The 26,121-nt window shown below is 34.8% G+C and overlaps 1 protein-coding gene across 1 annotated transcript in view; it reads left to right on the top strand.

The window, feature by feature from the left end:
• Arl6IP1 (ADP-ribosylation factor-like 6 interacting protein 1) overlaps positions 1 to 16,026 on the top strand; it is a 95,913-nt gene extending 79,887 nt beyond the window's left edge. Inside the window, exons 5-6 of the mRNA XM_090410873.1 lie at positions 594 to 678; positions 11,790 to 16,026. Coding sequence (XP_090266999.1) covers positions 594 to 678; positions 11,790 to 11,905 — 201 coding nt within the window. The 3' untranslated portion in view covers positions 11,906 to 16,026. The remainder of the gene's footprint in view (positions 1 to 593; positions 679 to 11,789) is intronic.
• Positions 16,027 to 26,121: the final 10,095 nt, after the last annotated feature.

The following is a 26,121-nucleotide window of genomic DNA, read 5'->3' as shown; positions in this document are numbered from 1 at the left end:
CCGTGTGTTGAATAGGATAAAAATTAGATTCACATTGAAAATAAAAACATGTGAGAAATGTATGCATTAAAGAAAATAGCAAAAAAAATGTTGAACAAGTTTTGATTTTAAATTTTAGTCCTAAAATATTATCAAACATTTGAGCTAGTGGACAGCAGATCAGGAATCAAGATGCCATTTTTGTGGACAATTTTTTGCTGGGTTATTATTAATTCTGAAAATCACTCAGCTAAATGGCAATAGCCTTTTCAAAATCTCTAATGTTATGAAAAAATTTTAAATTTTCTAAATACTGTTAAACTCATTTCAGAACTAGTTTACTGTTTTTTTGAAGAATTTTATAAAATATAGATATGAAATAATTTTGTGCATATTTTTAGCTATTATCAAACTTTCAAATCACTTGTGTGTGTGGGGGGGGGTAACCCTGCATTTTTATAGTGTTTGAGTTGCAAGATCTTCTTTTCATAATAAAACTATTGAAGGATGATTTTGATTTGAAAGATTTACTGTACATGTTATTCTTGGGGTGGGGGAGATGAACTTTACTTGTCAATAATGAAATTATTTTTCCTTTAATTTGTTCTTTCAAGTACTTTGTGATTGTGTTGGCTACACTAATAATGATGGCATGGATTGGAAATGTGGTAGATAATCTTTTCTTAACATATCTTGTAGGTAAGTTCTTTTGTAGTCAGTTTTGTAACTATGTATTACTGGATATAAGAAAATTTATATTGTCATTGCACATGTTTTTGTACATTTTTGAAGACTATTGTCATCTGATATATAATAGAATTACAATACCATAGTTTTAGGTGACTGCCATTGCTTGAAATGTTATATGGAAAAGTCTAATTAAAAAGTATTCTGTGTTTGCAAACTTTCCGTAAATATTCTCCTCCTCGTCTCGTCTTCCTTTCTCTCTTTTACCTTGCAGTGTCAAGGGTTTATTAATCATCGGACCTCAAACCGTTCACAGGATAACGTGGTCAGCCATACTCCGCGGTGTATCCTATGTCTGTAGTGTTGAGTTCTCAAGGCCGGTTTACCCCTTTGTAGGATGAAAAACCCTAGGATAAACTTGGGAAAAAACCCTACTGTCCACGCCCAAGACCGGCTAACTTGGCTATGGCTGAGGAAGATCCTTCAGCTCCTCATGTCACTGACCCAGGCATATGGTTGTGTTATATTTTATCTGCTCTCTGCCATTGTCATGTCGTTACTTTTTTTTCTATAATAATTTTACTTCCTTTATGAATTTACCTCTCTACAATAACTACAAGACTTACAAAATTTCCCTGACTCTAATATCTGTATCACTTCTTACATGTTCATTCTATAAGGAAAGCAAATTCTATATCTCTAGCCGATTCCTAATTTTACTCCCGTGCTTACCCTGACTGTTAAAGGTTATTCCTTGCTAAAAGAAACGAATCCTCTAATTTCTTTCTGGGGCCGTCTCCTCTTCAGCTTATACTCATAAATAAAATGCTTTACTGTGGCTAAGGAAATTCTGGTTTGCAGTCGTAACCTCTATAACAACATGTTATACCTTTCTTTCAAACCCCCCCCCCCCCCTATGGTTCAGATTAATGAGTGGTAGTTTTGGTTCTTATCACAGGCAAAACTCAGGTATAGAAGAAAAAACATTTATTGGAATCTAAAGACATAATATATATACACTTAGACAAATCTCACTTTCAATTAGTTCAATGACATGCTAAATCAAACTGATTAATACTCTAATGCATGAACAATAAATCCTTCTTTTAAGTTAGAGATTAAACACACATAATATACACATTATACACTTCTAATCAATATTCTACCTACTATGTTAGTCTTGCATATTAAACTAGTTACAGTCATCTATAATCATTCCAGACAATTTGTCTTATGGACATTAGCCACTGCTAAATAATCACTTAAAGTTCTTAAAAATACTATCCATACTCGATTATTACACTACTATGATCTTTTCCTTTTACCGACTGGGTAATTATACAACAAAATCTGTACTTTACCATTTCTTGGGGCAGGATCTTCAGGTCCGTCTGAACTATCCTTCTTTGTTTGTATTACCTCTCGATACTTCCATAAGCCTGCGTCCACATGGTGGGTCACTATGGTCATCAGATTAAGCTATGCTCTGCAACTGGCATTTTTCCTTTGTCTATTCTAGATCTGTTTCAGGCCATCGTCGTTTCTGCTGCCGGTTTCATAGGACATGTGCGCAATATTATTCCATCGGAACTTTCAGCGAAGATCGCATATGCCGCCATCTCACGCTTTACCGGCAAAAATTCAGACATCGGAGGGAAAGGCGCATTGTACAATCGCCAAGAAACGCCATCAGGAACTACCGGTCTACGGGAGAAGTTGAATCATCATCCAATAGGCCAAAAAAAAGCCTTGAGAAAGGGGTGAAAACACTTTTTATTCTCCCTTTACTCCCCTCCTTTTAGCACCCTGTTATTAGCTGCGATAGCGCCCTCTTACTTTTTGCGATCTTTTTTCCGCCCGTGGGAATTTCGACACATCACGAGATCTCTGGCAGCGCCTTCCGGAAAACGAATGTGCGTCGCTTTCCAAGATTGCCAATGCCTCAGGCCTGCCCGTGACCTTTGGACTACTGTTTACATCTAATTTACCCATTCATTGTATACATGATGCATTCATATAATACTAATTTATACTCAAAGTTCTTTACATGGTATTACAATTCTACTAAAAGGAAGTATTTCTATTTACAGCTAGTACTTTATTTCTTCTGCTCGAGTACAAGTTTTTTCTCTCAGCTGATTTTTCTGACTTGTTAAATCCTGAATGAATTGTTTCTTTTTTTTTTTTAAGTTCGTCATTCAGGATGTAACAGTTGCGAAGCACCCAGCCACTAGGCTAACTGCGCAGACCCGTAAATATTCAAGTTTCTAGAAAGTTTTGTATCTTTAACTATTCATAAAGCTGAGAGGAGAAAGAAGACTGTATTAATGTCTTTTTAAGATAACCATTTTAGTATTGAAAAAAAAAAAATAATAAAAGTAGGACGTTGAATTAAGCATTTGTCATCATTTGTTCATCTACTTTGTCTTTTTCTAACAGAACAAGTAAGCGATGCATTTTATGTTACAGGCAACAGTGAATTAGATGCCATCACTTTAAAGATATCAAGTTTATATTACATCTGTTATGTTTGCCAGGTGCAATTTGGCTTTTATGTAATATTGTATTTATCTGGTATGCTTATTGTTGTTAGGCACTTTCTTTTCCTGTAATTCCCTGAAAAAGGTTGTCGGACTTTGTCACACCCTGGCTGTGTATTGTTTGTTTAAAATTATAAATATTTAGTTGACAAGTAAAAACAGCTTAGTCTTATTCAACATAAAGGAGGGGAAAAAATGGCAGTGTAAAAGGGGGGGATAGTCTTTTTAAAACCGTCCTTTGAAAATTAAACTTCTGAAATAAAGGAATTTTGCATGAAACTATATACATTTAGTGTTTACATTTGAGCATTTCATGTGATATACTGCATTTTCTGAAAGATTAACCATGAACTTCACAGTAGGAGCACTAGGACTCTTGGTAGTCTATCTTCTCTTTTGAGCTCAGCTGTCTGGCAAAACTAATGACATTCTTCATCATAAAGCCTGAAACAATAAAACCTTCGTTCATCATAATAATTTAATGGAATGTAGCCATGTGTGTGGGGGGGGGGGATAGCACAGTTAAGGTTTTGCTTCTGTTTCCTATCACTTCTCAATAATGATCTGTTGTCTTCTAAGACATGCCAAACTGTATGAATCGCTGTAGATCTGGATCAACCTCTTAGTCATTTTCCTGCCAATTTAGCTTCAAATGCTTGTTTTGCAAATCTTTCATCTCTTATACTGAATAGGTAACTGTGTTGACTTAATTCTGTTTATACATTTTTGAATACAGGACTGGATTTGTAGACTGTGATCCTCAGCCCATAATGCTTAAGTTAGGTTTACAATCTTGTGTGTGGCAGAATTCACATTAACACACACACACCTCATTTTAGAAATGTTTTGCGAAATGTGTAACCACTTATAAGAGAATTTTCTTCCTCCATATGAAGGCAAGTTATTCTATGGCTGATCAGATGGATATTTTATTCAGATTTGCATTTGGAATTCTTAGAAAATTTGACTCATTCCAGTTTTCATTTTGATAGCACCAGTTTTATGAGGATACCATGTATCAAAATTTGTCAGAATTGTATATTGCAATAATGGTGCTCTAACTAGTTGACAATTTAAATTTATGTTAATGATTTCCCACTGTCATAATGAAATTTAACGAAACTTAGTATTTTAGAATTATTAAAATTTGTACTCCTTTGTAATGATAAGGAAGTACTAGGACAAATCCTTGAAAAAGTTAATGAGATCAGTAAGAACAGAGGACTTCAACTCAGTCCAAGCAAGACAAAGATTGGGTTCTCAAAGGAAGTACAGACAGGGAAGCTCCTGAGAAACAAGTGTACCAAATGGAGAAAGAATTGAGAAAGTCAGCAATTTTAAGTACCTCATCATCATCATCATCAAATTCCTGACATGTACCCTCAAGGGGTGTACAGGATATGATAGCAATACATGAAAATTTTACATCATTACCAACTTCCTATCTACAATTTTCCTCCAAATCAGTCTGTTACTCCAACATTATCAGATCTTATATTTCTATCGTCTAAGGCACTTTATACCGTATCAATCCACCTATATCTTGGTCTTCCTCTGGATCATTTTCCAGCCAACCTGGCAGAGAACACTTGTTTTGCTAATCTTTCCTCGCCCATTCTGTTTAAGTGACCATACCACCTGAGATTAGCTCTGCTAACGCATTCCTGGATGTTGACAATGTCAAGTTCTTTCCTAATATCCTCATTTTTAATATGGTATCTGTTGATGCCTCTAATCTTTCTCAGGACTCTCATATCTGCGTTTTCTAGTCTTTGGTCAAGTGTTTTACTTCTGACCCAGCTCTCAGATCCATAAGTTAAAACTGGTTTGAACACTGTCTTGTTCAAACCAGCAAAATTAAATTAGCTGTTGTTTAAACAACAGCTAATTTAGTGTTCCAACTAATTTCTCTCTTATTCCATATGAATTTATTCAATCAACTGCATACCATACCAGCTTTGTTGATTCTGCTGTCTATTTCCATATTTAATTTACCATCTTCAGTAAAAATCGTGCTTAAGTAGCTGAAATGTTTTACTTGTTTCACAGGTTCCCCATTCACAACACAGTTGACATTTCCAACAATTCTACCTATTTTCATTGTCTTTGTCTTTTTAATGCTGACCTTCATACCATATCTATTACAACAGTTATTCAATTTAGTCAGGGAATCTTGCAAACTTGTAGTGGATTTATTTAGAAGTATAACATCGTCCGCATAAAGCAAAGAGCTGATATTAACATCTCCAATTCTGATATCACGTTTAATACCACTTTCCTTCATAATGTGATCCATATAGATAATGAATAACAGGGGGGATAATGTACATCCTTGTCTCACACCAGATTTAACTTTAAACCATCTTCCTGTACTTCAATTCTAACTGCTGACTTACAACTCAAATAAAGACTAAGTATTGCTTGATATAATGCCCCATTGACACCATATAACTCTAGCATATTGAATAGCTTCTCTCTTGGTACCTTGTCATATGCCTTTTCCAGATCGACAAAACTTAAATACAGATCTTTGTTATATTCCCATGATTTCTCAACTATTTGTCATAAAGTGAAAATCTGATCCTGACAGCCTCTATTTGGCCTGAATCCAGCTTTTCTTCCACAATTCTTCTCAACCGTTTCTCAAGTATACTTGCATAGCTCTTGCCAGGAACACTCAGTAAGGAAATACCTCTGTAATTCTCACATTTAGTTTTATTTTCCTTTTTATATATGGGTACTATTAGAGCTCTTCTCCAATCGTCGGGAATTCGTCCCTCTGTCCAGGCTTTCTGAACTATGCAGTGCAGCCACTGTAAGACTTTTATACTACCATACTTCAGCATTTCTGGTCGAATATTATCTACTCCTGCTGCCTTTCCACATTTCAAGCCTTTGATGGCTTTTTCTACTTCAAGTATGGATATGTATTCCTGACTGTATGCCTGTTGAGTGTTTTTTACCACTGTGTTCTCACTGCTTGTTTCATTTAGCAATTTTTCGAAGTAATTACTCCATACTTCAAGGATATCTTTTTCTCTCGTTTTCATGTCACTTTTATCATCTGTAACTTCTTTTACAGCACTCTTTTCTCCATTTCTGAGCTTCTTCAACAACCTCCAGAATATCTTGCCACCTTCTTGATATTTATTTTCTATGTTCTTACCAAAGTCTTCCTATGACTTTTGTTTAGCTAGTTTTACAGTGTTTAGCTTTCTTACATTTGTCTCTGTATTCTCTAAGAGCACAAGCTGACTTATTTGCCTGGAACGTTTGATATGCTTTTTTCTTTTCCTTCACTACCTCTATAACTTCCTGTGTCCACAATGGGTTCTGATTTTTCTATCCTTGCGGACAATCTCACCACATGCCTCTCTGGCTGAATCAATCAGGGTTTTCTTTTCTTCGAGGCTTGCCACTGAATCTCCAAGGTTTGGTTCCTGTTCTCAAACTGTTTCATTTTTTCTTCAATAATCTTTGTGTATTTTAGTCTATAGTTCAGATCTGAGAGCTGCTCAACTTTTATTCGCTTTAAAACTTTCTTACATGTTATTCTTTTCAATACGAAATTCAATTTTATCCTGCTCAAGACTAATTAGTGATCGCTTTTAATTTCAAATCCTGTGTACACTCTGGTGTCTTGCACCAGAGAGAAAACATCACTATCAACAATTACATAGTCAATGAGACTTTTCTTATTCCTTGCCTCTTCTCTCCATGTGAATTTGTGCATATTTTTATTAGCTTTGCTCTTTTCTCCAAATTTTCCCAAAATATTTTTGTATGTCTCACAATCATTTCCTACTCTGCTATTTAGATCCCCAACAAGGACCAACTTTTCCTTTTTCATTGTGTCAGTTGCTTTTTCTAAAGCATCAAAAAATTCTTCCATTTCTACCATAGTAGAACCTTTTGTGGGACCATAGGCACAAATAAGTCTCATTGTCCAATTTGCCATTCAAGAAGATTAGCCTCGTATTTTGTGTTGAATACTATGGCTACTCCTTCTTTTCCTTGATTGTCATTTCCTGAATATAACATTTTGTATTTATTGCTCAGAAAGATCTCACCAGTTTTTGTCTTTTTTCAGTCACCCTTGTTATGTCGATCTGGTACTTATCTAATTCTTCAGCTAGCTCCCTTACTTTGCCATTCAGGTTTCTTATGTTGATAGTACCGATCTTTAACTCTGGTGATGTTGAGTTGGGGTGTGCTTTCAGATTTGTTCCAGTAGCTGACTTTTCGATGTTCGTTCTGGTTCCCTTGCGAAAACAATGGGGGCCTTGTTTAACCGGGCAACGCCCCAGCCGGCATGAAATTTTGTCATGTTGTACCATCAATTTCTATATTGGTTTAAGCCAATAAGAATACAATTTGGTCGGCTAAATCCCAAATTTCCAGCCCATCCTCGTTCGTTCAGTATCCAGGTAGATACCCAACAGGGTGTACCACGAGAAGATGAGGATTGGACAATTGGTCAAAAGCTCTGTTCGGTTCTCCGATTTCTTTTAAAGGCTATGTGGAGGTCTTCTCTCAGTTATACGGCTTTGACCCTTAAGCACCCCTTGGTTAGACTATAATAAATTTAGTTTAAACCTTTATCCAAGTGTGAGCAAACAAAGTTTGTGCCTGAAAGTATCTTCAAGACTGGGGTAAGGTTGTACAACACCGGAAGGTGGAGCAAGCTAACATCACTCCTTTCTCAGTATCTTCCATAATGCAAAAAAAAAAAAAAAGCATTAAGGGAAGGGCCGCTACCCAGACTAGTTTCGACCTTTATTGAGGTCTCTTCAGTGGGAGCCAGTCCCAAGTGGAGATACCAGGCAGAAGCATTAGCAAGGTCATCTGTAGGAGTTGCCAAACGGTGTGCCACCTTTTTATTAAATTACTCTGGATTTAGAGAAAGATGTTGAAAGTTTATTTTTCACTTGGTTAGACTATAATAAATTTAGTTTAATCCTTTATCCAGGTGTGAGCAAACAAAGTTTGCACCTGAAAGTATCTTCAGGACTGGGGTAAGGTGGTACAACACAGGGCAACTCGTTGCAAAGGCAGAGCAAGCTAACCTCACTCCTCTCTCAGTATCTCCCATAATGCAAAACACATCTCCTTGCGGATATGTATAATGTTATGCATTAAGGGAAGGGCCACTACCCAGACTAGTTTCGACCTTTATTGAGATCTCTTCAGTGGGAGCCAGGCCCAAGTGGAGATAGCAGGCAGAAGGATTAGCTAGGTCATAAAGCAATTTTTAACATGTAAATTTAATTATTAATAAATTGGTTACTGATTAGGAAAGAAGAATTTTTTTTTAATTTTATTTTGTATCTGCAGCACACCCACTTAAAATTTTTACCGGCCAACACTGAGAAGGAGGTGCCAGTACCTGGGATCCATTATTAATGTGAAAAATTGCTGTTCACAAGATATCAGAAGATTAGGAATGGCTAATAAACGGAATCTAAAATCTGGAAGGATGGATCTATTTCCACAGGAACAAAGTCGAGTATTCTGGATATAACAGCGACTTATAGATTTGACTTGGAATCTAAAGAAAGGATCAATGGAACTTTAAGGCCTCTAAAGGATATTGACAGAAGAAAGTTGAAATATTTTGGACACATTGAAAGGATAGAAGGACTTCTCAAAACAGTAATAGAAGATAAAGTTCCTTGGGAGGAAAAAGGAAAGGTTGTGCTATCATTGAGATGGACAGATGGTGTGCTTCTGGAGTGACTGATCTTCAAGAGAGTTGAAGCCTCTATAAAAGCATACAACAGGACCACATGGCAAAGACTGGTGTGGCAGATCACCAAGCAACAGAGTGACCATATGGCATCTGATGATGGTGAATAATGTTGTAAGTTTTTCATTTAGCACTATCATAATTTCCTGTACATTCCCTGAAGGTACATGTCATGATGATGATGATACATTGGCTTCATAGTCTTAGTTAGCTGAATTCAGGCCACATAGCTACTAGGGATCAAATTTTTACCTCAAATCAAGTCAAGAAATCTGGAATATAATTTATAATTTAAGTTTTTTGTGAATTTGGGAATAGGTATAATGTGTGATAGAAATGCCATTCAAAACAGTAGAATTAATAATACCCTGGTCTTACAGATGTAAGACCAGGGTAATAACCATTTCCTTATTACTCATCATTTTTTTGTATCATGTTTTGAAAGAAAATTACATTAAACCTGTTATCAAAATTGGGAGCTATTAAATTCAACTCTTTATTCTATGTGCATGATGTTATATCCTAAATAAATCCAGTACTCAATCACATATTTTACTTAAAAATCAACAAAAAGACAAACTATGAAAATAGGTAGGAATATGGAAAACATTGTGTTCTCAGTTGAAAATCTATGGAACAAGTTAAAGTATTTTACTTATTTAATGTGTTTTCATTATGATGATGGAAAATTAAATATAGAAATAATAGAATAAGCAAAGGTGATGTGGGAAAATCAAATGAATAAAGTTATATCGAATTAAAAAGAGAATAATCCAAGACACTGAACTCATTATTCAAGAGAGTTTTTTTAACTGAATGAGTTGGGTTAAAAATAAAACATTCATTAGAAGACTTAGAGATAACTGATATGAGAGTTCTGAGAAAAATTAGGGAATTAAATGGGTGACATCGGTAGTAGAATCTTTTTTTTTTTTTTAATTGATTACTAGAAATCATCAGTATTCAAGAATGTGTGAGCAGTTCATTTAAAAAAATGAAAAAAAAAGGTTAGCAAAACATTTTTTTATGCTAGAATTGAGCAAGGGAAAGGTCCAGAGAAAGACCATGATCTAGGTGAATTGATGTATTTAATATACCTTACAAGACTACATTGTAAAATTGAAAATATTGGAAACATGACAAATAACGGTTTAATTTGAAAGAAAATTTATTCATAAGAAACTAGTGATAAGGTAAACTTATGTCATAGTATCCTCTATATATCAGTTATTGATGTGCTGATTATAAAGGTTATTTATCTGTGTATTTTAGAGTATACAATTTAAAAATTATATATATAACCCTCCGTAGCTCAGTCAGTATAGACCAAGCCCTTTGGTTAAAAAGACCTGTGTTGGTTTCCTGTCCTTGACGTGAGGGACCTTTAACTGGTCTCTTTTGACTCAAGGTGAGTTAGCTGGTCTCATATGGAGGGGGGTCACCCAAACTCTGGTTTTTCGTCCCTCAGAACATGCAAATTGGTCCTGTGAACACGTGCATCTACAGACAAGGACACTCTGGGAGGTATAGGACTTAACCACCTTATCCTTGTATTAAGGTTAAGAAATCCAAGAATAGTTGGAAGGTCGTGGGCACTTAAGTGGCTGTTAGAACCACTGATGAATGGATGAACATGTGTGTGTGTGTTCCTTTGTTTTCATGCTTGTTCAAATAAAATTTGATCTTTAATTCTTCTTCTTGCACATATACATAAAATTTGTCTGGTTTTTGTTTCTTTCCTATGTGAACACAGACTTGTTCAGCCACAACTAATAAAGATTCAGAATCAGATAAAGGGCTTTCTGGTTTTTGTTGTTGTTCTACTGTATAAATAAGTAAGCATCTGCATCCCTGGATTTGCCTGCTTTGACTTTATTTATTTAGATATCTTCATCATCATTTTGATTGTTCAATTCCATAGTTCAGTAATAATAGTAGATCTTGTGAAAACATCACTTTACACAAAATGGCTAGAATGACTTTTAATCTGGCTTACTGCTGTATCCACAGATTTGTGGAATTTTGTAGGTTTGACAATTAACCCATCATTTCTACAGCAGATCAAAATTTTTTTTTTTTCCCTATGTGATCCCATCAACTCCTTTTATGCAACTCAACAGTAAATCAGCAAACATTTATAAAAACTGAGCCATAATACGAAAAAATTTTTGTTTTTAAAATACCAAAAATAATCTAATCTACATGTTAAGTATTAACCACATCGATGTCGTTATGGATGAAATACATATCACTTCTGATGTCCACAATGTTATATCAGTAGTATTACAAGTTTAATATGCATATCTAAGCCAGTTGGGTGGTTAAAGGAGTGGGGGAGAGGACAGGTTTCATATTTGACTTCATGTGGAACATTGCAAGATTTCACTTAGGTTCCATAAATAGATTCTAGTACCACATGTGACCATAGGTTGCTGACTGTATCGGCAAATAAATCAGTATGACAACATCCATTATCTATGAAAGCCTCAATGAAATTTATAATCAAAAACCAATAGAAACTCATTTCCTTGTGTTGAAACTTTGTATGACATGTATTTCTTTTTTGTTTTCTCACTCAAAATGATATAATGATAGTTTTTTTTATCACTGATGGCAAAAAACAAATGATTCAACAGTCATGATTCCTCAGATAACCATTTGAATATTTTAGCAGCAATAAGAGATAATTTAGAGCAAATTTTTAGAGGTCAGAAATTTGATTTCTTTGTATGGAAATTAGTATGTTTTTGATAAAATTTATGATAGTTCAGATATTAATAACCTTAGTTTGCTTGTTTATTATTATTTTATTTATTTTTATTTTTATTTTTTTTTAGTCCTTCTGTTGGTACTCCTCCCGGGTATGAAGCACAATGGCATCCTCCAACAGTATGTCACGAAAACAGTCCTTGCTATAAAAAATGCTGTGGGACAGAAAGAGAAAAAGAATTAGTTACAGTCCATATTGTGCCATGCAAATATTTTTAGATAAATTTCATGATAGCTCAACTTTCAGTAATAATTGGCTACAAACACCAATGCAGATGTGTGGTTGTGAAAAATTACCTACTGACTTATGCACCAGAATTCTTCATTATGAAATTTGCAGGATTTGCTGGAAAATTTGTATAGCTTGTGTCTAATATGGAATTCTATATTTATTGTGTTCTTAAATTAAATTTTGATATGTAAGTAGAATATAATTTTTTTTTTTAGAAAATAGGTTCCTCATCTGGTCATTGTGATGTTTTATTTATGTTTATGTATACTATGTTTGGTTTCAGTTGTCTTTGTTAATGTGAAAGTGTGTTCCATATTAAAGAAAGAAAAGAACAGATATCAACTGGGAGCACTTTTAGTCTACTTATGCTTTGTACCACATCCAACTAGAATACTTAATATAAATAAAGCTTTCACCTCTAAAATAAATGAATAAAAACATGCATAACTATCAAAATATATCCTTCACTCTGGAATTTGATGTGCCTTGTTCACTAAACATTTTTCTAAAAAAAGAAAAAAAAAAAGTTTTTTCTTTACTTCAAATTAATAGAAGGAATACAATTATCAGTATATCACAATATTCATATATTAGAAGTTTCATTGTTAACCTCATTTTTTTTATCATAATCTGTTTTGCATAATATGCCTATTTTTGTATACTTATTTTGCTAAGCACATTAATCCAGAGTAGAACTGTTTTTCTGTTTATTTTGTGTCTTAAACTTATTAAAATAATTCATTTCTCTGCCTCTCAATAACTATGCACATCATTTGATATCCTGGTGCTAGCCAGGAAAAGACTGAATTTTAAGGTCAGCATGACTCATATTTCAAAGTATAATGCCAAATAAACTGGAGATAATTAACTAACAATTTTATCTCCAGATAACAATATGCATTACATATTTATATTTCAAAGTATATTGTTTGTTTTCTTTTTATAGTGAGCAGTTAAAATAATCAAAGTTACAAAACTACTTTCTTCAAGATTTAATCTTGAAAGAAATAACATCTTCACATTTTAAAATAGCTTATATTATGTTTCCTCATTGTAACTTGCTTGAACTTTCTGGTCTCTTTGCATTTATTTTCAATTTGCTTTTGCATTCTCAAGATGTGAGAAAAATTTATTAATCTTACAGCCAGTCAATCACAATTTAAATATAGTAAGGGTAGAAATTACAAGTGTTTTGTTTAGAATTGATATTAGACAAGTTAATCTTTAATGAATGAACAATTCTTAAAAAAGATTTTTTGTGATGGACAGAGTGGGTTAGGGATCCTTTGTCAGTTGTTAATGCAGAAAAGAGAATAACTTAATGGAAGATATGATTTCGTAATATAAAAATGTTGGAAAACCACATTTTATTTTGTTGAAATTTATTTTTGTAAAAACAGTTTCACCAATTGGTTTTCAATTATTCAAAATATTAAATTATCCCTGCCTGTTTTATCATTTTTTGAAAAATGCCTATAACTTATTCATTATGATTTTGAAACTACCTAAACTAAGACTGTGCAGAGACTAACTAGAGGAATAGTTATGTGATATTTCAGTTGTTTTTGTTGCTTTTTCTTATACATATATTAAGATCTTTGAAATGTTTTAATTGGTTACAGAGGACAGTTAAGATTCTTAAATGTAATTGAATTACTTTGCAAATAAGGAGTGAATCATACCTGAAATGAGTTTCTAATACATAAAAATAATTGAAACAAAGACATTCTTTATTGTTTATGATTTAGTTCTTTGTTTTTGATAGTTGCCATGTGTGTCTGTGATAATATATATATACACACAGTAAGATATTAGCAGAAATCTCATAGTTTTTGTCAAAAAGAAATTAAGGTGTAAGTCTGATAATGGAATTAATTCAGTACCCTAATTAATTGCAGAATTCTAAGAGTTTACTCAGGAACTGTAATCCAGTAATTCACCTATTATGTAGATCCATTTGCATCGCCATCATACATAGCAGCCATCTGTTGGTTACCAGGATGCAATAAACGTGAATTCTTTGTTGATCACATTTTTGCTAGAGATGCAAGTACCTAAACATTGTCTCCAGAAGCAAAGAGTTTTACAAGTTATCATATATTTTGTTACCTGTTGGCCTCCTAACTGTATTTCTCTTATCCAAAACATTTATTGTATGGGGGGGAAGTTGAAGGCATGTAACTTTGAGGTGGTTTTTGAGAAATTTAAGGCCATCTGTATAGTGTTTATTGCTAGAATTATGCTGAAGCAACTTTGGTTATGGAGCTATTATATTATGCCTATTACTTGTGTTTTCTGGCTGCTTTACAGGAAGAAAGCCATGTTGCCTGTCTATGAGACCAGTGAATGCCTTCAACAAAAAAAAAACACTTATAAAGGTTTGTTGTAGCTTGACATGATCCAGACCCAAGTATTTTGCAGAACAAATGTCATTAATAAAACTCATTCTTGACATATGCATGGAAACAACCTTCAGCTACAACTCTGTATTTGTTGATAATGATGGTTGAAAGTTAGTTATTAACTATGATACATTTGTAGTGATTGCTTGACACTGATAACAAATTGATGACCGGGTCTTCACCTAGTAATCAATTGAAGTGCACTGAAGCTGATACAGACACAAAAAGTGCATTTCATGAAAAGTATTAATTCAGAGAAGTCAGAAAAAGAAATGGATACAGTCATGAAGTAAGAATACTGAAAACTGCTTGAAAATGGTTATGTTAATGTATGCAGATCACAAGTGAATTTAAGTGCTGGTGATGATTGGAAGAGAATTTTGTCCCATGTTATGCAAATTAAAGATCCTGTATAAAATAAGTAATACTTCAAGAAGATTTTATAAAAGGCTATTAAGCTAAATTTTTGTTTAAGATTTCTAATTTCTTGTACCATCAAATGTGGTTTTTACCCCCAGCATTTATCATGCCTTCACCCTACACCTCGTACATCAGCTGATCTCACCAGTGTATTTCAACTTAACCTGTCATTCGTGATTTTTATTGCAGGTATTGAGAATATTCTGTTATAGGTGAATTACTGTCATTCCTTTCTGTGTACTGATTTTCTACTTTGAAAGTGCTTTATAAACACTTTGACAACCACTTAGCTTGTGTTATAACTTGGCTTTGTGAATGAAGAATTTAAAAAAATTCTCAGTCAGGAATTGATTCAGCTTTCTCTGTTAGTTTTAACCCAGAGTGATTGGATTTTAATTGGATGTTTCTTTTGATGAAAGTTTACATTCAGATACTTCATTTACATTTCCTTTGATTGAAATAGTGTTGGGATTTTAAGCCCCAGTATTTCAATAAACACCAAAAGCATATAACTTTGTAATTTAAAGAAATATATTCAAATTTTTGAAATGTGCATTATTTGAAATATTTGAATATAAATTATGAGTGAGATGGAAGATTTCGCACATACAAAACTGTCAGGATCTATTTAACTAATTTTGCATGAATGTGTTCTTTTTGTATTATCGGTTTTTTTTCCCCCCTGAGTAAAGGAGAATTTTTTAGTTTTGAAATTAATACAAAAATTATAATTTTATTTAATTTTAAATTGATTTCAGTTATTGATCTGGGTTTAATCTTAATTTTCTGTACATGTCGATTTTTTTTTTTTTTTTTAATGGGAGAAATTTAAAAGTTTATTGCATTCACAAAAAGTGGTTGTGCTATAATTATGTTCTACTATAAGAAGTGATTTTAAAAATATACATAATTGGTGTGAAGGCATTTAATAAGAAAGAGAAGACTGCACCTTAACTAGTCCAGCTTTTTTGGCATCAGTTTTCTTTAGCTGAGAAAGAATAAAGCAGTGTTATGTTATGTGTGATGTTGTAGGTAATGTTTGTTCAATTATATCTATTTTGTATCTACGTTTAGTTCCTTAGCAGTTATCCTGATAAAATGGAAATGCGGTGAATTCCTGATTGTAGTGTGAAGTTTCGCCCTGTAATTCATTTCACTATCCCCATTATTTATCCATTAACACTTTGTTCAGAGATGCTTTTCATGTATCATTATTTTATGCTGATAATAAATAAGAATCTTGTGAATGTTTTTCTTTGTGTGTCTCATTTGTTTAATCTCATGTAGCACAAAGGCTAAAGAAGTATATTAAGCATACTAGCATGTTGTGAGTTGAATGATATCTGATCTCATTCTTCCTGTTATCTACTCAGCTTACAATCTCGTATTGAAATAGGCTTGTTATCCTGTTGATCTTTCTCGTGTTTTTCATCTTAATGTTCTAGTTATTCCTAACTACCAGCCAAACTCTGTTCCCCTCTGGTAAGGATTAGGAATAATTGGACACTGATATAATGGCACTATAGTTTTGTTTATATCATACAAGCACCATTTTATAGCATCTTTTCAATAGTTTACGTCTATCTGGGGGAAATAATATGTAAATAAAGAAAATAATTATTAAACAGCGGATAATGACGAAAAACATGTACTTGCATAGAACCAAACCCAACAAAGTAACCTTGGGATCCTTGTGTAAAATTTCAAGTACATCCCAGATCAAATTAAATTAAATTTGCCTAGAAATTATACATAAAACAAATCTGAGGCCTGTGTAGTAGTTCAGTGGAAGTGACACTTGCATCCTCTGCGCTAGGCCGCCCCAAGATAGATTTAAGTTCAAGTCTAGTCGCCGACTGGAGAAACTTTTTTAAGCATTTCTAACTAAGATTCCTTAAGAAATACTTTGAACATATAGAAAGAATGGAAGGTTGATTTCTCAAAACAATCATAAAAGGTATAAGAAACGAGGAATCACCGAGGTGGATGAATAGTATGTCAGGAATATGTTTTAAGAGATCCGAAGTGTCAAGAAAAACCCAGCGCAAAAATTCATACAGTATACATATAATATAATGTATAATATAATACATCATCTAGGTGTAAAGTGACTATAAGGCTTGTGCAGACGATTAATAAAATTTGGTTCGTCGTCGTCGTTTGTGTAGCTCAGCAGAAGTGTGTGTGTGCTGTCCACAACTCTAGATCACCAGAAATAAGAGCATCTCAAGATCAATTCTAGTCACCGAAGCGAGGAAGTTTACTTCAACTGGTTCCCAAGTTAATAGATCTCTGGTACCTGCAAGGTGTTTTTTTTTCCTGTAAAATCAGGTTTTTCTTCTTGTAAACTTAAGATGACAACACTTGTTTTCCTGTCTCTTCATCGGTTGCAGCATATATATTTAGTGATAGTCTTGAGCAAGCTATGTGATTGGCTACCAGTGGAGATTGAACTGACCACTCAGTCTCCAAAAGCTAGATAGGGTTAAAAGGTCTTGCATACTCCCTATAAGGGAATAAAAGGTGTTAACTGATTTATATTTTATTTATACGAGTACTGTAGTGCAGCGGACGTTCGTAGCAATTTGGATCAATGTTGTAATTTAGTTATATCTTGCGGAAGTGACCATACATAAGAAAGAATTGTATTTTCAGGCAGATCAGTGTTAGAGATGCAATGACGCAAGTTGCCTAGCTTTTTTCGGTTTTTCTTTGATTTTAGTGTATGTTTCCAGGCAGGTGCAGCTTAAGATATCAACGGAAGTATAGCTGCGGTATATATTTTTTTCAGCGCTCGGCCTAATCCCCACTTAATTCTTGCTGACTGCTTACTATTTTTGATTGGTTTACTATTTGTGATCCTTTTTCGGCAACATATGATATGCTTGTTGAACGTAAATTTTTCATCTATTGTTACCCCTAATATTTTAGGTCACTGGCTACCTCGAGAACTTCCCTGTGTAGGAACACCGTTACAGGTTGTTTGATTTTTTACGTGAGAAGTGGAGCACTTTAGACTTGGTGCTATTAAAGGTAACTTTCTTGTCATGCCCACTCTGCAATTTTAAACAGCTCTTCGTTGGCCGTTACTTCTAACTCCAAGCCGTCGCGTCCCCGAATCATTATCATCGACGAAAACTATGACTTTTGTTTCATTAGTGAAATGAAGTCTTAATAGTGAGTCGTTCTGGATGTTCCTGAAGCCTGGTCCACAGCAGGAACCTTGCAGACAGCCTTGTTTCACTTCTTTCGTTACAGCTGTGGTTTTCATTGTAATGGTTGCTCTTCTGTCTGTAAAATATTTTTTTTTGGACATTATAAATCTCTTAATTGATTGATTATGGCTGGCTACCACGCAGCACGAAGGCTCCTTGTACATCGAGTGAGATCAATAGTACGGGTTTTTTTTTTTTTTTTTTTCTGTAGACTGTCGTCTGTGAACTCTTTAGCCTCCATAATTGTGTCTATTGTGCTTGATTGAAGTCCAAATGCATGTTGATTGCTGCTTAATAGGTTTCATGAGTAGACAAAGGACATTATTCAGTTTATCAGTTTTTCTAGCACCTTACTGGCAACGTTTGAGACTGATTGGCCTGTATTTGTAATTTCGTCGGATCTTCTTTTCCTGGTTTGATTATGGCTATAATTTTAGGGCGTTTCCATACTAGTGGAAATCGCCTTTTTAGGCATTCGTTGTAAACTGGTGTTATGAATTCAGGGAATTTGACAAACGCTCTTAGGAGTATATCGCTTTTATTCCGTCCTCTCCGGAAGTTTTTCTTAAATCCATTGATCTTAATACTGACTCAATTTCAATTGTTGTAAATAAGTCGTCGTTAGGAGTGTCTATATCTGTTTTCTTTCTTTGTCTGAAAGTTTCGTGGATTTTTTCACCTGTTAATTCATCGTCATCGGGAATAAATTTGTTTATAGTTCGCTCACCGTTTGTAGATTTCTCCTTGGCATTTTACCAAGAATAGTCGATTCATGCTGAAGGGGAGAAAAAAATGAAGGATGTACGAATTGGTCGCCAACATGCGAAATCACGTGCTTTCTTGTCTGTCGCTGTACTAGTACTAGCTTGATTTTTGTTGTCGCTTTTTTTGCATTATTTTTTTATTATTAATTTGTATGACGGATCCAGTACAGTCAACAAGTTCTGTTGTTAAACGTTTCAGTAGCTCTTGCAAAAGAATATTGAATAATGTGCTGATATTCTGCGAAAAAGAATCGTCAGAAGGCCGTCTTCTTGTTCCGCTTTCTCAAGTCATAAAACGTGCAAGTGCAATTGCGGGCGTATCGGGGTCGACTGTTAAAAGAATTCGTAGGGAATCAAAAGGTGAAGGTAAGCCAAAATTTTAATCTCCTGAAAAAAAAAAAAAAAAAAAAAAAACCGCCAAAGTAAAGAAAACCATCGAAACCGTAGCTTTGAATGATTTTGATGTAGACGTTATAAGAACTATTCACGAATTTTACATGGTCGAGAAAAGAGTGCCAACTGTTCCGAAATTGATTCCTGTGCTTAAAGAAAAAAAATAATTTTCCTTGGAAAAGAGAAACTTTAAGGAAAATATTTCATGAAATCGGATTTTGTTTCAAAAAGTCCCAGAACAAAAGGAAACTTATCATGGAGCGAAGTGACATTGTTTTATCTAGAACGCAGTATTTGAAAGCAATAAGACGTTTCAGGGAGGAGAAAAAACCGATTGTGTATCTAGATGAAACTTGGATTGATAGTAATTTAACTTATGGAAAATGTTGGCAGTCTAAAGAAGAATGTGGAGTGCTACAAACCGGAAATGCCTCGTGGCGCATAATTTTGTCTGCGGGTGGAGAAATGTTTTTTTTTACCGAATTCAAACTTACTATACAAAGCCAATTACCATAGGCAAATTAATTCTACGATCTTCGAAAAGTTGGCAGAAGAAAAACTGATTCCAAACCTTCCTAAAAATGCTGTTGTTATAATTGATAACACTTCATATCACTCTATTCGATCAAACAAAGTTCCAAATTGGTCTAATAAGAAGCAAGTTCTTATGGATTGGCTCTCTGCAAATAACATTTCTAATTCCCCAGATATGCGGAAAATTGAATTGCTTAATTTAGTCAAAAGAAACTCGCCCACAACTAAACTATTTAAATTCGACACGATGCTCAAAAAGCATGGATTTCTAGCTTTGAGGCTACCACCATATCATTGCGATATTAATACTATTGAGTATGTTTGGGCAGAAGTGAAAAGTTTCATTCGCCATCGCAACGTAACTGGAGATCAGTGGCGCACTCAGGATTTAATCTTGGAGGGGGCCGAGAGCTCAGGATTTAACCTTGGGGGGAGAGTTGAGTAGACGTTTTGCGAATACACTACACATCGCATACGACCTATAACTGAGCATCTGCAGTGATCGCTAATTCATAAGTAGCACACAACATAAATAAAAAAAATGAATTTTAATTAGGAAAAGATTTTTGGAAATTTTTCTAGTGTTTTTTCCTTTTCTTTGGGGGGTGCCCGGGCCCCCTGGCCCCCTCTGGGTGCGCCACTGCTTGAGATATTGAAATGTCGAAACTTTTTAAGCTTTCAGAACAGGCGATTGAAAGTATTAGAGTTCAAGACGGGAAAATGTTGCTTTCATGACACCTCACTGGAAAATATGTATTGGGACAGAGACGGAATTATCGAAGAATTATGCGAACCTTTGATGATCAGTTTAAGTGAAACTGATGGCGATTCGGATACCGATTCAAATGACTATGAAGATTAAAAGGATTTGATAATGGTATTTTTTTCCAACCTTTTTTTTGCATGGGTTTGTTAAAAGAGTCACAACAAGTCATAAATAATTAATCGGTTTAGGACATTAAAGTGTCTCAGTTCTCTCAACTGTAAGGTTAGAATATCTACGTTCATTTGAAAAAATTTCTGTTTTTCTGTATAATAATTTTTATTTTTATTTATTTTTTTATTATTTTTGAGCCTGTGTAGCTCAGTGGATGTGGCGTTTGCCAACCACGGCGCTTGGCCGCACGAAGGAAGACTTGGTTTCGAGTCTAGTCGGCGACTAGAAATTTTTCTAAGCCTTTTTTCGACCGGTTCCTGAGTTAGTCGATCTCTGGCACGGGCAAGCAGGTTTTACCTCCCGGAAACTCGGGTTTTTCGTCCTGTAAACTCAAGAAAATCGACCGTAGAACCCACATTATTTCACACATTAAGTATATTGTGTTAGGGACCACGAGATGGCGGCACATTTGAGCCGTCTCTCTTCACTTAGTACCGCTTAATTAGTGATAGCCTTGGGCCATCTATCTCTGATTGGTACCAGTGGAGATTGAACTGCCCACTCAGTCTCCAAAAGTTAGATAGGGATAAATGGCCTCGCCGATTCCCCGTATACGGGAATAAAAAGGCGTTAGCTGATTTTTTTTTTATTTTTTTTTATTTTATAGAAAACTTTCTTAAAAATAAAATTAGTTAAATTTTTGTTTTATGCTATACTTTTTTAATTTTGTTAATACTCTACGTACATTTTTCCAACTGTTATACAAGCAAAACAGTTACACTTTAAAAACTACAATGTTCGTAAAAGAAAAGCTAAATTTTTCTACCTGTAATAATAAACAAACACATCCCAGAAGACAGATTGATTACCCTATTATCGGAATGGATTCTCCTTTTTCTGACATGCGCAGAAGTGTCGAGGGACCTCTAATCGGTGGGCGAACTATATCATAATATTTTTTTTTTTTTTTTTTATTGTAAACATAACAATCTTATATACAGGATTAACCGGTTTTTGGTTCTCTGCAGTCAGACAGAGAGGTTACATGCTCATACTCTTGTTGAGGTATGTTACATCCAAGTCACTTATAAGGCTAATTACATTTTTTTTTTTTTTAAATAAATTAAAGCCATTAAGAGTTATTTTATCATGATAACATAAGATCTTATTTTAACATAAGAACATAAATGTGGAAGAACACAGAAGTTACTATTGCACAATATTATCTATTATCATGAGGGTGCCAGCTGATTAACTTTCGCACTGTTAAGCACAACAGTCCTTCTTTCTTCCCCCTTTCTTTTTTTGGGGGGGGGTAAAGGTGTCACTTCTATGCTGGAAAGTGGATTATAATGCAGTCGCCCTGCTCAGCCAGGAGTTGATTCCGTGGATTCCATTCTTGGTGGAAAAGATCTAAGGTGTTGTTTTGCCTATGGTGGTGATGCTCGTGTAGGATCCGACATCTCACCTTTTGTTGGAAGGCTGCAGTGAGTTGGTCAGTTGCCTCTCTCTGTGAAGTTGCTGTGCTGTCTGGTCTTGTATGTCTGAGGTAGAAGTTGTATATTACTGCTTTTGCGGTGATGAAAAGGTAATTGCAGAATGAATGGTTATTTGACTCCACATGGACGAGATTGAAATATTCCTCTTCTGTATGAAGATTACCACAGGTAAGAGCTGCCGTTTCCCGAGTCAAACTGATTAATTTAGTGTTGACTGGGCATTCCAAGTAGATATGCCGGACCGTTCCTAATTGGTAGCAGAAGAGGCAGTTATCTGAGACGTTTGAGTTAAATTTTCGTAATATAGTAGGAGTGGGTAATATATTATGCCACATTCTCCACTGAATATCTGCGTCAGGTTTGATGGCTCTTGTGCGATATGGTAGATCCCATTGAAATAGTGTTTGATCAGATGATGCAGGATTTTCCAACAAAGTGCTTTGGTTCGACTGTTGTGTTAGTGTGCTGTAGATCTTGTTGGTGTTGCTGGGTGTAAGTTTCTCCCATGAGTTATTGGTTTTTATCAGAAAGATAGGCGCCAAAACTTCTGAGTTTGGAGGGCTAAGCCCCACTTCTGTTATGCTATCAGGCATAGCGGCTTGAAACGCGGCCTTTACGGTGTCTATCTGCTCAGACTCATTCCCATATTCTAGGTTTTCGAGCGAATTTGGAAAATTTCGAGCGAACTGCAGCTATATCATAATAGCTGCAGTTCCTGCTAAGTTTTTAGTGTAGGTGCCTGTTTTCTTAATAGTTGATAATATAGGCGTTATCTTATTCTTGCTTACTGCTAATTTATATATGCAATTCCAAGGATTCGATACGGTTGAATCAGTACAGAATTTTTTCCATGATTCTGTTTTCGCTTTTGTAATTTTGGACTGATAGCTGTATTTGGCTTTATAGTAGTTCTGTCTTCTATTCTTTCTTAAATCTTGGTTATTGTATGTTCTTTGATATAGTCGTCTGAGTGCGTTGACACGTTTTCTTAGGACTCTTAGTTCGTTGTTCCACCAAGGTACTGGCTTTTAGCTTCTTGGTTGTTCTGAGTGTTTGGTCGCTTGATTTTTTCAGACATGAAAAAATCCAGCGCAGAAGGAAGAAAGTCTATATCGACTTGTACCGATGCCCAGATGTATAGGTTCTTGTCTAAGCTAAACTGTTCGCATTAAAGTGATGTTCAGAGACTAAGCGTGAAAATCCTCTTTTTGATGCTTTTACAAATTTCTCTCGATTAGTTTTATTGATAAAATACTTGATGTTAATGCGATGGTTTGTGTTGTGTATTCCGTTTAAATTTGTGTTACTGATAATGAAACTTAATATGCCATGATCAGAACAAGTTTCCGCTCCATTCAAAAACTCGGGGTAAAATAGCGTTGTTTGCTATTGTTAGATCAATGAAGTTGCTTCTTCTGGTATTTTCAAATGATGGAGTGTTACAGTCGTCATTAAGTACATGTGTAGGGAATATGATGCTAAGAACTCTTCCAAATTTTTACCTCTATTGTTTGTACACTCATTAAACCATAAAATCGAATGAACGTTACTATCTATTACAAGAATTAGGCCGTGGTTGATGGCAAAATCCACGATGTTGTCCATTTTTTCTAAGTCGTATTTTATTGTCAGCATGATAGTTTAGATACATACTTGCAGCAAAAGTTTTAATTCCTCTGTACGTAATTTCAAATAAATACCGAGTCCTCGTTGCTGTGTTGAGAAATTAATATTGCCTGGACTTCAGGGATGATACAAGTATTGCAGCTCTCTTTCTTTCTGATTCTTTTGAAAATATTTTATAGTTAGTTGGAAAGCCGCATACTTTGTTGTTCATGTTGTAGGGTTCTTGTATTAATGCCAGTCCATTTTTTCTTCTATTTATGAGTTATATTAAGTTATTTACAGCCTTGATAAAGCGTTGAAGATTTATTTGAAGGCATGCCAAGGAAGTAGTGCTGTTTCCGCTAGATTTATTATTGCTTTCTATCTATGTTTTGAATTTTCAGCTGTTTATATATAGTAATAGTATGTCGGGCAGTCTTTGCTTAGTGCCATGTGTATCTGTATCCAGTTGTTTTTGGTTTTGACATGCTTGTTATTTTGGCAATTTATTCAGTTCATCTCGAACTTATTTCATGAGCAGTGGCTGAACTTATGTTCTTTAGAGCAGAATGGGCAGATGGATTTTTTTCCTGCAGTCTCATATATGATGGTGGAATTGATTGCAGTTAAAATAACTCAGATCGCTTACATAGTCTGCACAATGGCAAATTCTCCACAGCATTTTAACGCCGGTTTTCAGCAATTTGGTTTTCATCGTTGGATAGACTTCTGTAATCAAGTTTTTCTTGTTCGTTTTTTTTTTTTTTTTTTGTTTGTCATCATGAGACCAAATGAAGAAATCAGGGAAACTAGATCATCAAGGGAGAAATGGGAAAAATGTGTGAAAGTTCAGCTATGGTATACAAACGTGATAAAGATATGAATGCCTTTGAACATGGTTATGTATGTGGCGAAGGAGTGGGAAAATATTCTTTGGGTTCGGACGTTTTAAGTATGTCTGGGGAGGGAAAAGAGAAAATTCTAGAACAAGACCAAATACATTGCATATCTAATTATAAGAATAGGCTAGGTCGTAATTTATTATGTCTATATACAAATGCATTAGAAACAAAGGAGTTGAATTTGTTGCTTTATTGAATACGACGTGGCCTAAGATTGTTGGCATTAGTGAAACCTGGCTATCAGAATCAGATATGGTAAGTGGGATCGTGTGTAACGGATATACTATTTTTAGGAATGACAGAAAGATAGGAGAGGAAGAGGAGTACTGATAATGATATCGGATGACATAAGTCCAGTTAGGGTAGAAATACAAGAAAACAATAAAGGTAACAATGCCCCATATAGCGATATGTTTGAGTCTATCTGGTGTGAAGTGGAGGTTAACAGAGTGAAATATATGGTGGGGTGTTGCTACAGACCTGGCAACTCAGTTGTAGGGGACGAAGAAATGCATCGCCAGTTTAGCCTGATGGGTACCAAGTGAATGAACATTATGGGTGACCTTAATTTTCCAAACATCGATTGGGTAGAAGAGAAATCTCATGATAAGAAAGAACAGGAATTTATTCAGTTGTTGCGAGACAACTTTCTCAAGTAGCATGAAAGAAGGAACTCGAGGTCAAAGAGTGTTAGATTTAATCATAGCGTCAGAAGGGATCTCTGTCAAGAATATGGCTATTTTACCACCAAATGGTGACAGTAATCATGCTTTTCTTTCTTGGGAAGTATCTACTTGTATTGAAGCTTCAATTAAAACAGGCTTCACGCTGAACTACAAAGCTGGAAATTATGATTGACTTAGAAGAATACTATCTTTGGTCCATGGTACCAGTTACTGAATGGAAAATATGTCAACAATGCATGGGAATCTTTGAAAAAGCCGTTAATGAGGCGGTATCTGAATGTATCCCTAGTGTTCGAAGAATAAATAGGTTGGGAGTGAAATGGATGTGCAGTCTTATTAAGCAAACGATCCACAAGAAGAAGACGGTGTGGAAAGAACATCGTGAGAATAATAGTGAGAAGAGTTATGAAATATATAAAGTCCAGGCCAGAAAAGTAACGAGTATTGTGAAAAAAGCTAAAACGGAGTATGAAAAGACATTGGCCATGCAAGCTAAAGGCAATTCAAAAGAATTTTATCGTTAAGCCGCAAGCAAAAGAAAAAATGTGGAAAAATAACTTTATTGAATGTAGATGGTACACGAGTGTCGGAAGCTAAGGAGATTGTTCAGTTAATGAGTGCTCACTTAGCACCATGCTACATACACCTAGTTGATATATCTTAGCAAAGATATATCAACTAGGTGTATGTGGCATGATGCACAGTACTAATGCTATATTAGATGAAGAGTTAGAGGTTTATGGAAATGAGGTTGAAGAGCTCTTGCATAATCTGGATAAGAATTTGTCAATAGGGACAGATGGAATATCAGCCCGTTTGCTAAAGGAATGTTCAGCTGAATTAGCTAGACCTTTCACACATTTGTATAACT

Source organism: Typopeltis vanoorti, chromosome 21, assembly GCF_054136105.1.
Source record: "Typopeltis vanoorti isolate ZY-2024b chromosome 21, IOZ_Tvanoo_1.0, whole genome shotgun sequence".
NCBI classification, from domain to species: domain Eukaryota; kingdom Metazoa; phylum Arthropoda; class Arachnida; order Uropygi; family Thelyphonidae; genus Typopeltis; species Typopeltis vanoorti.
Note: the sequence above shows the minus strand (reverse complement) of the source record. Positions and strands in the feature narration are given on the sequence as shown.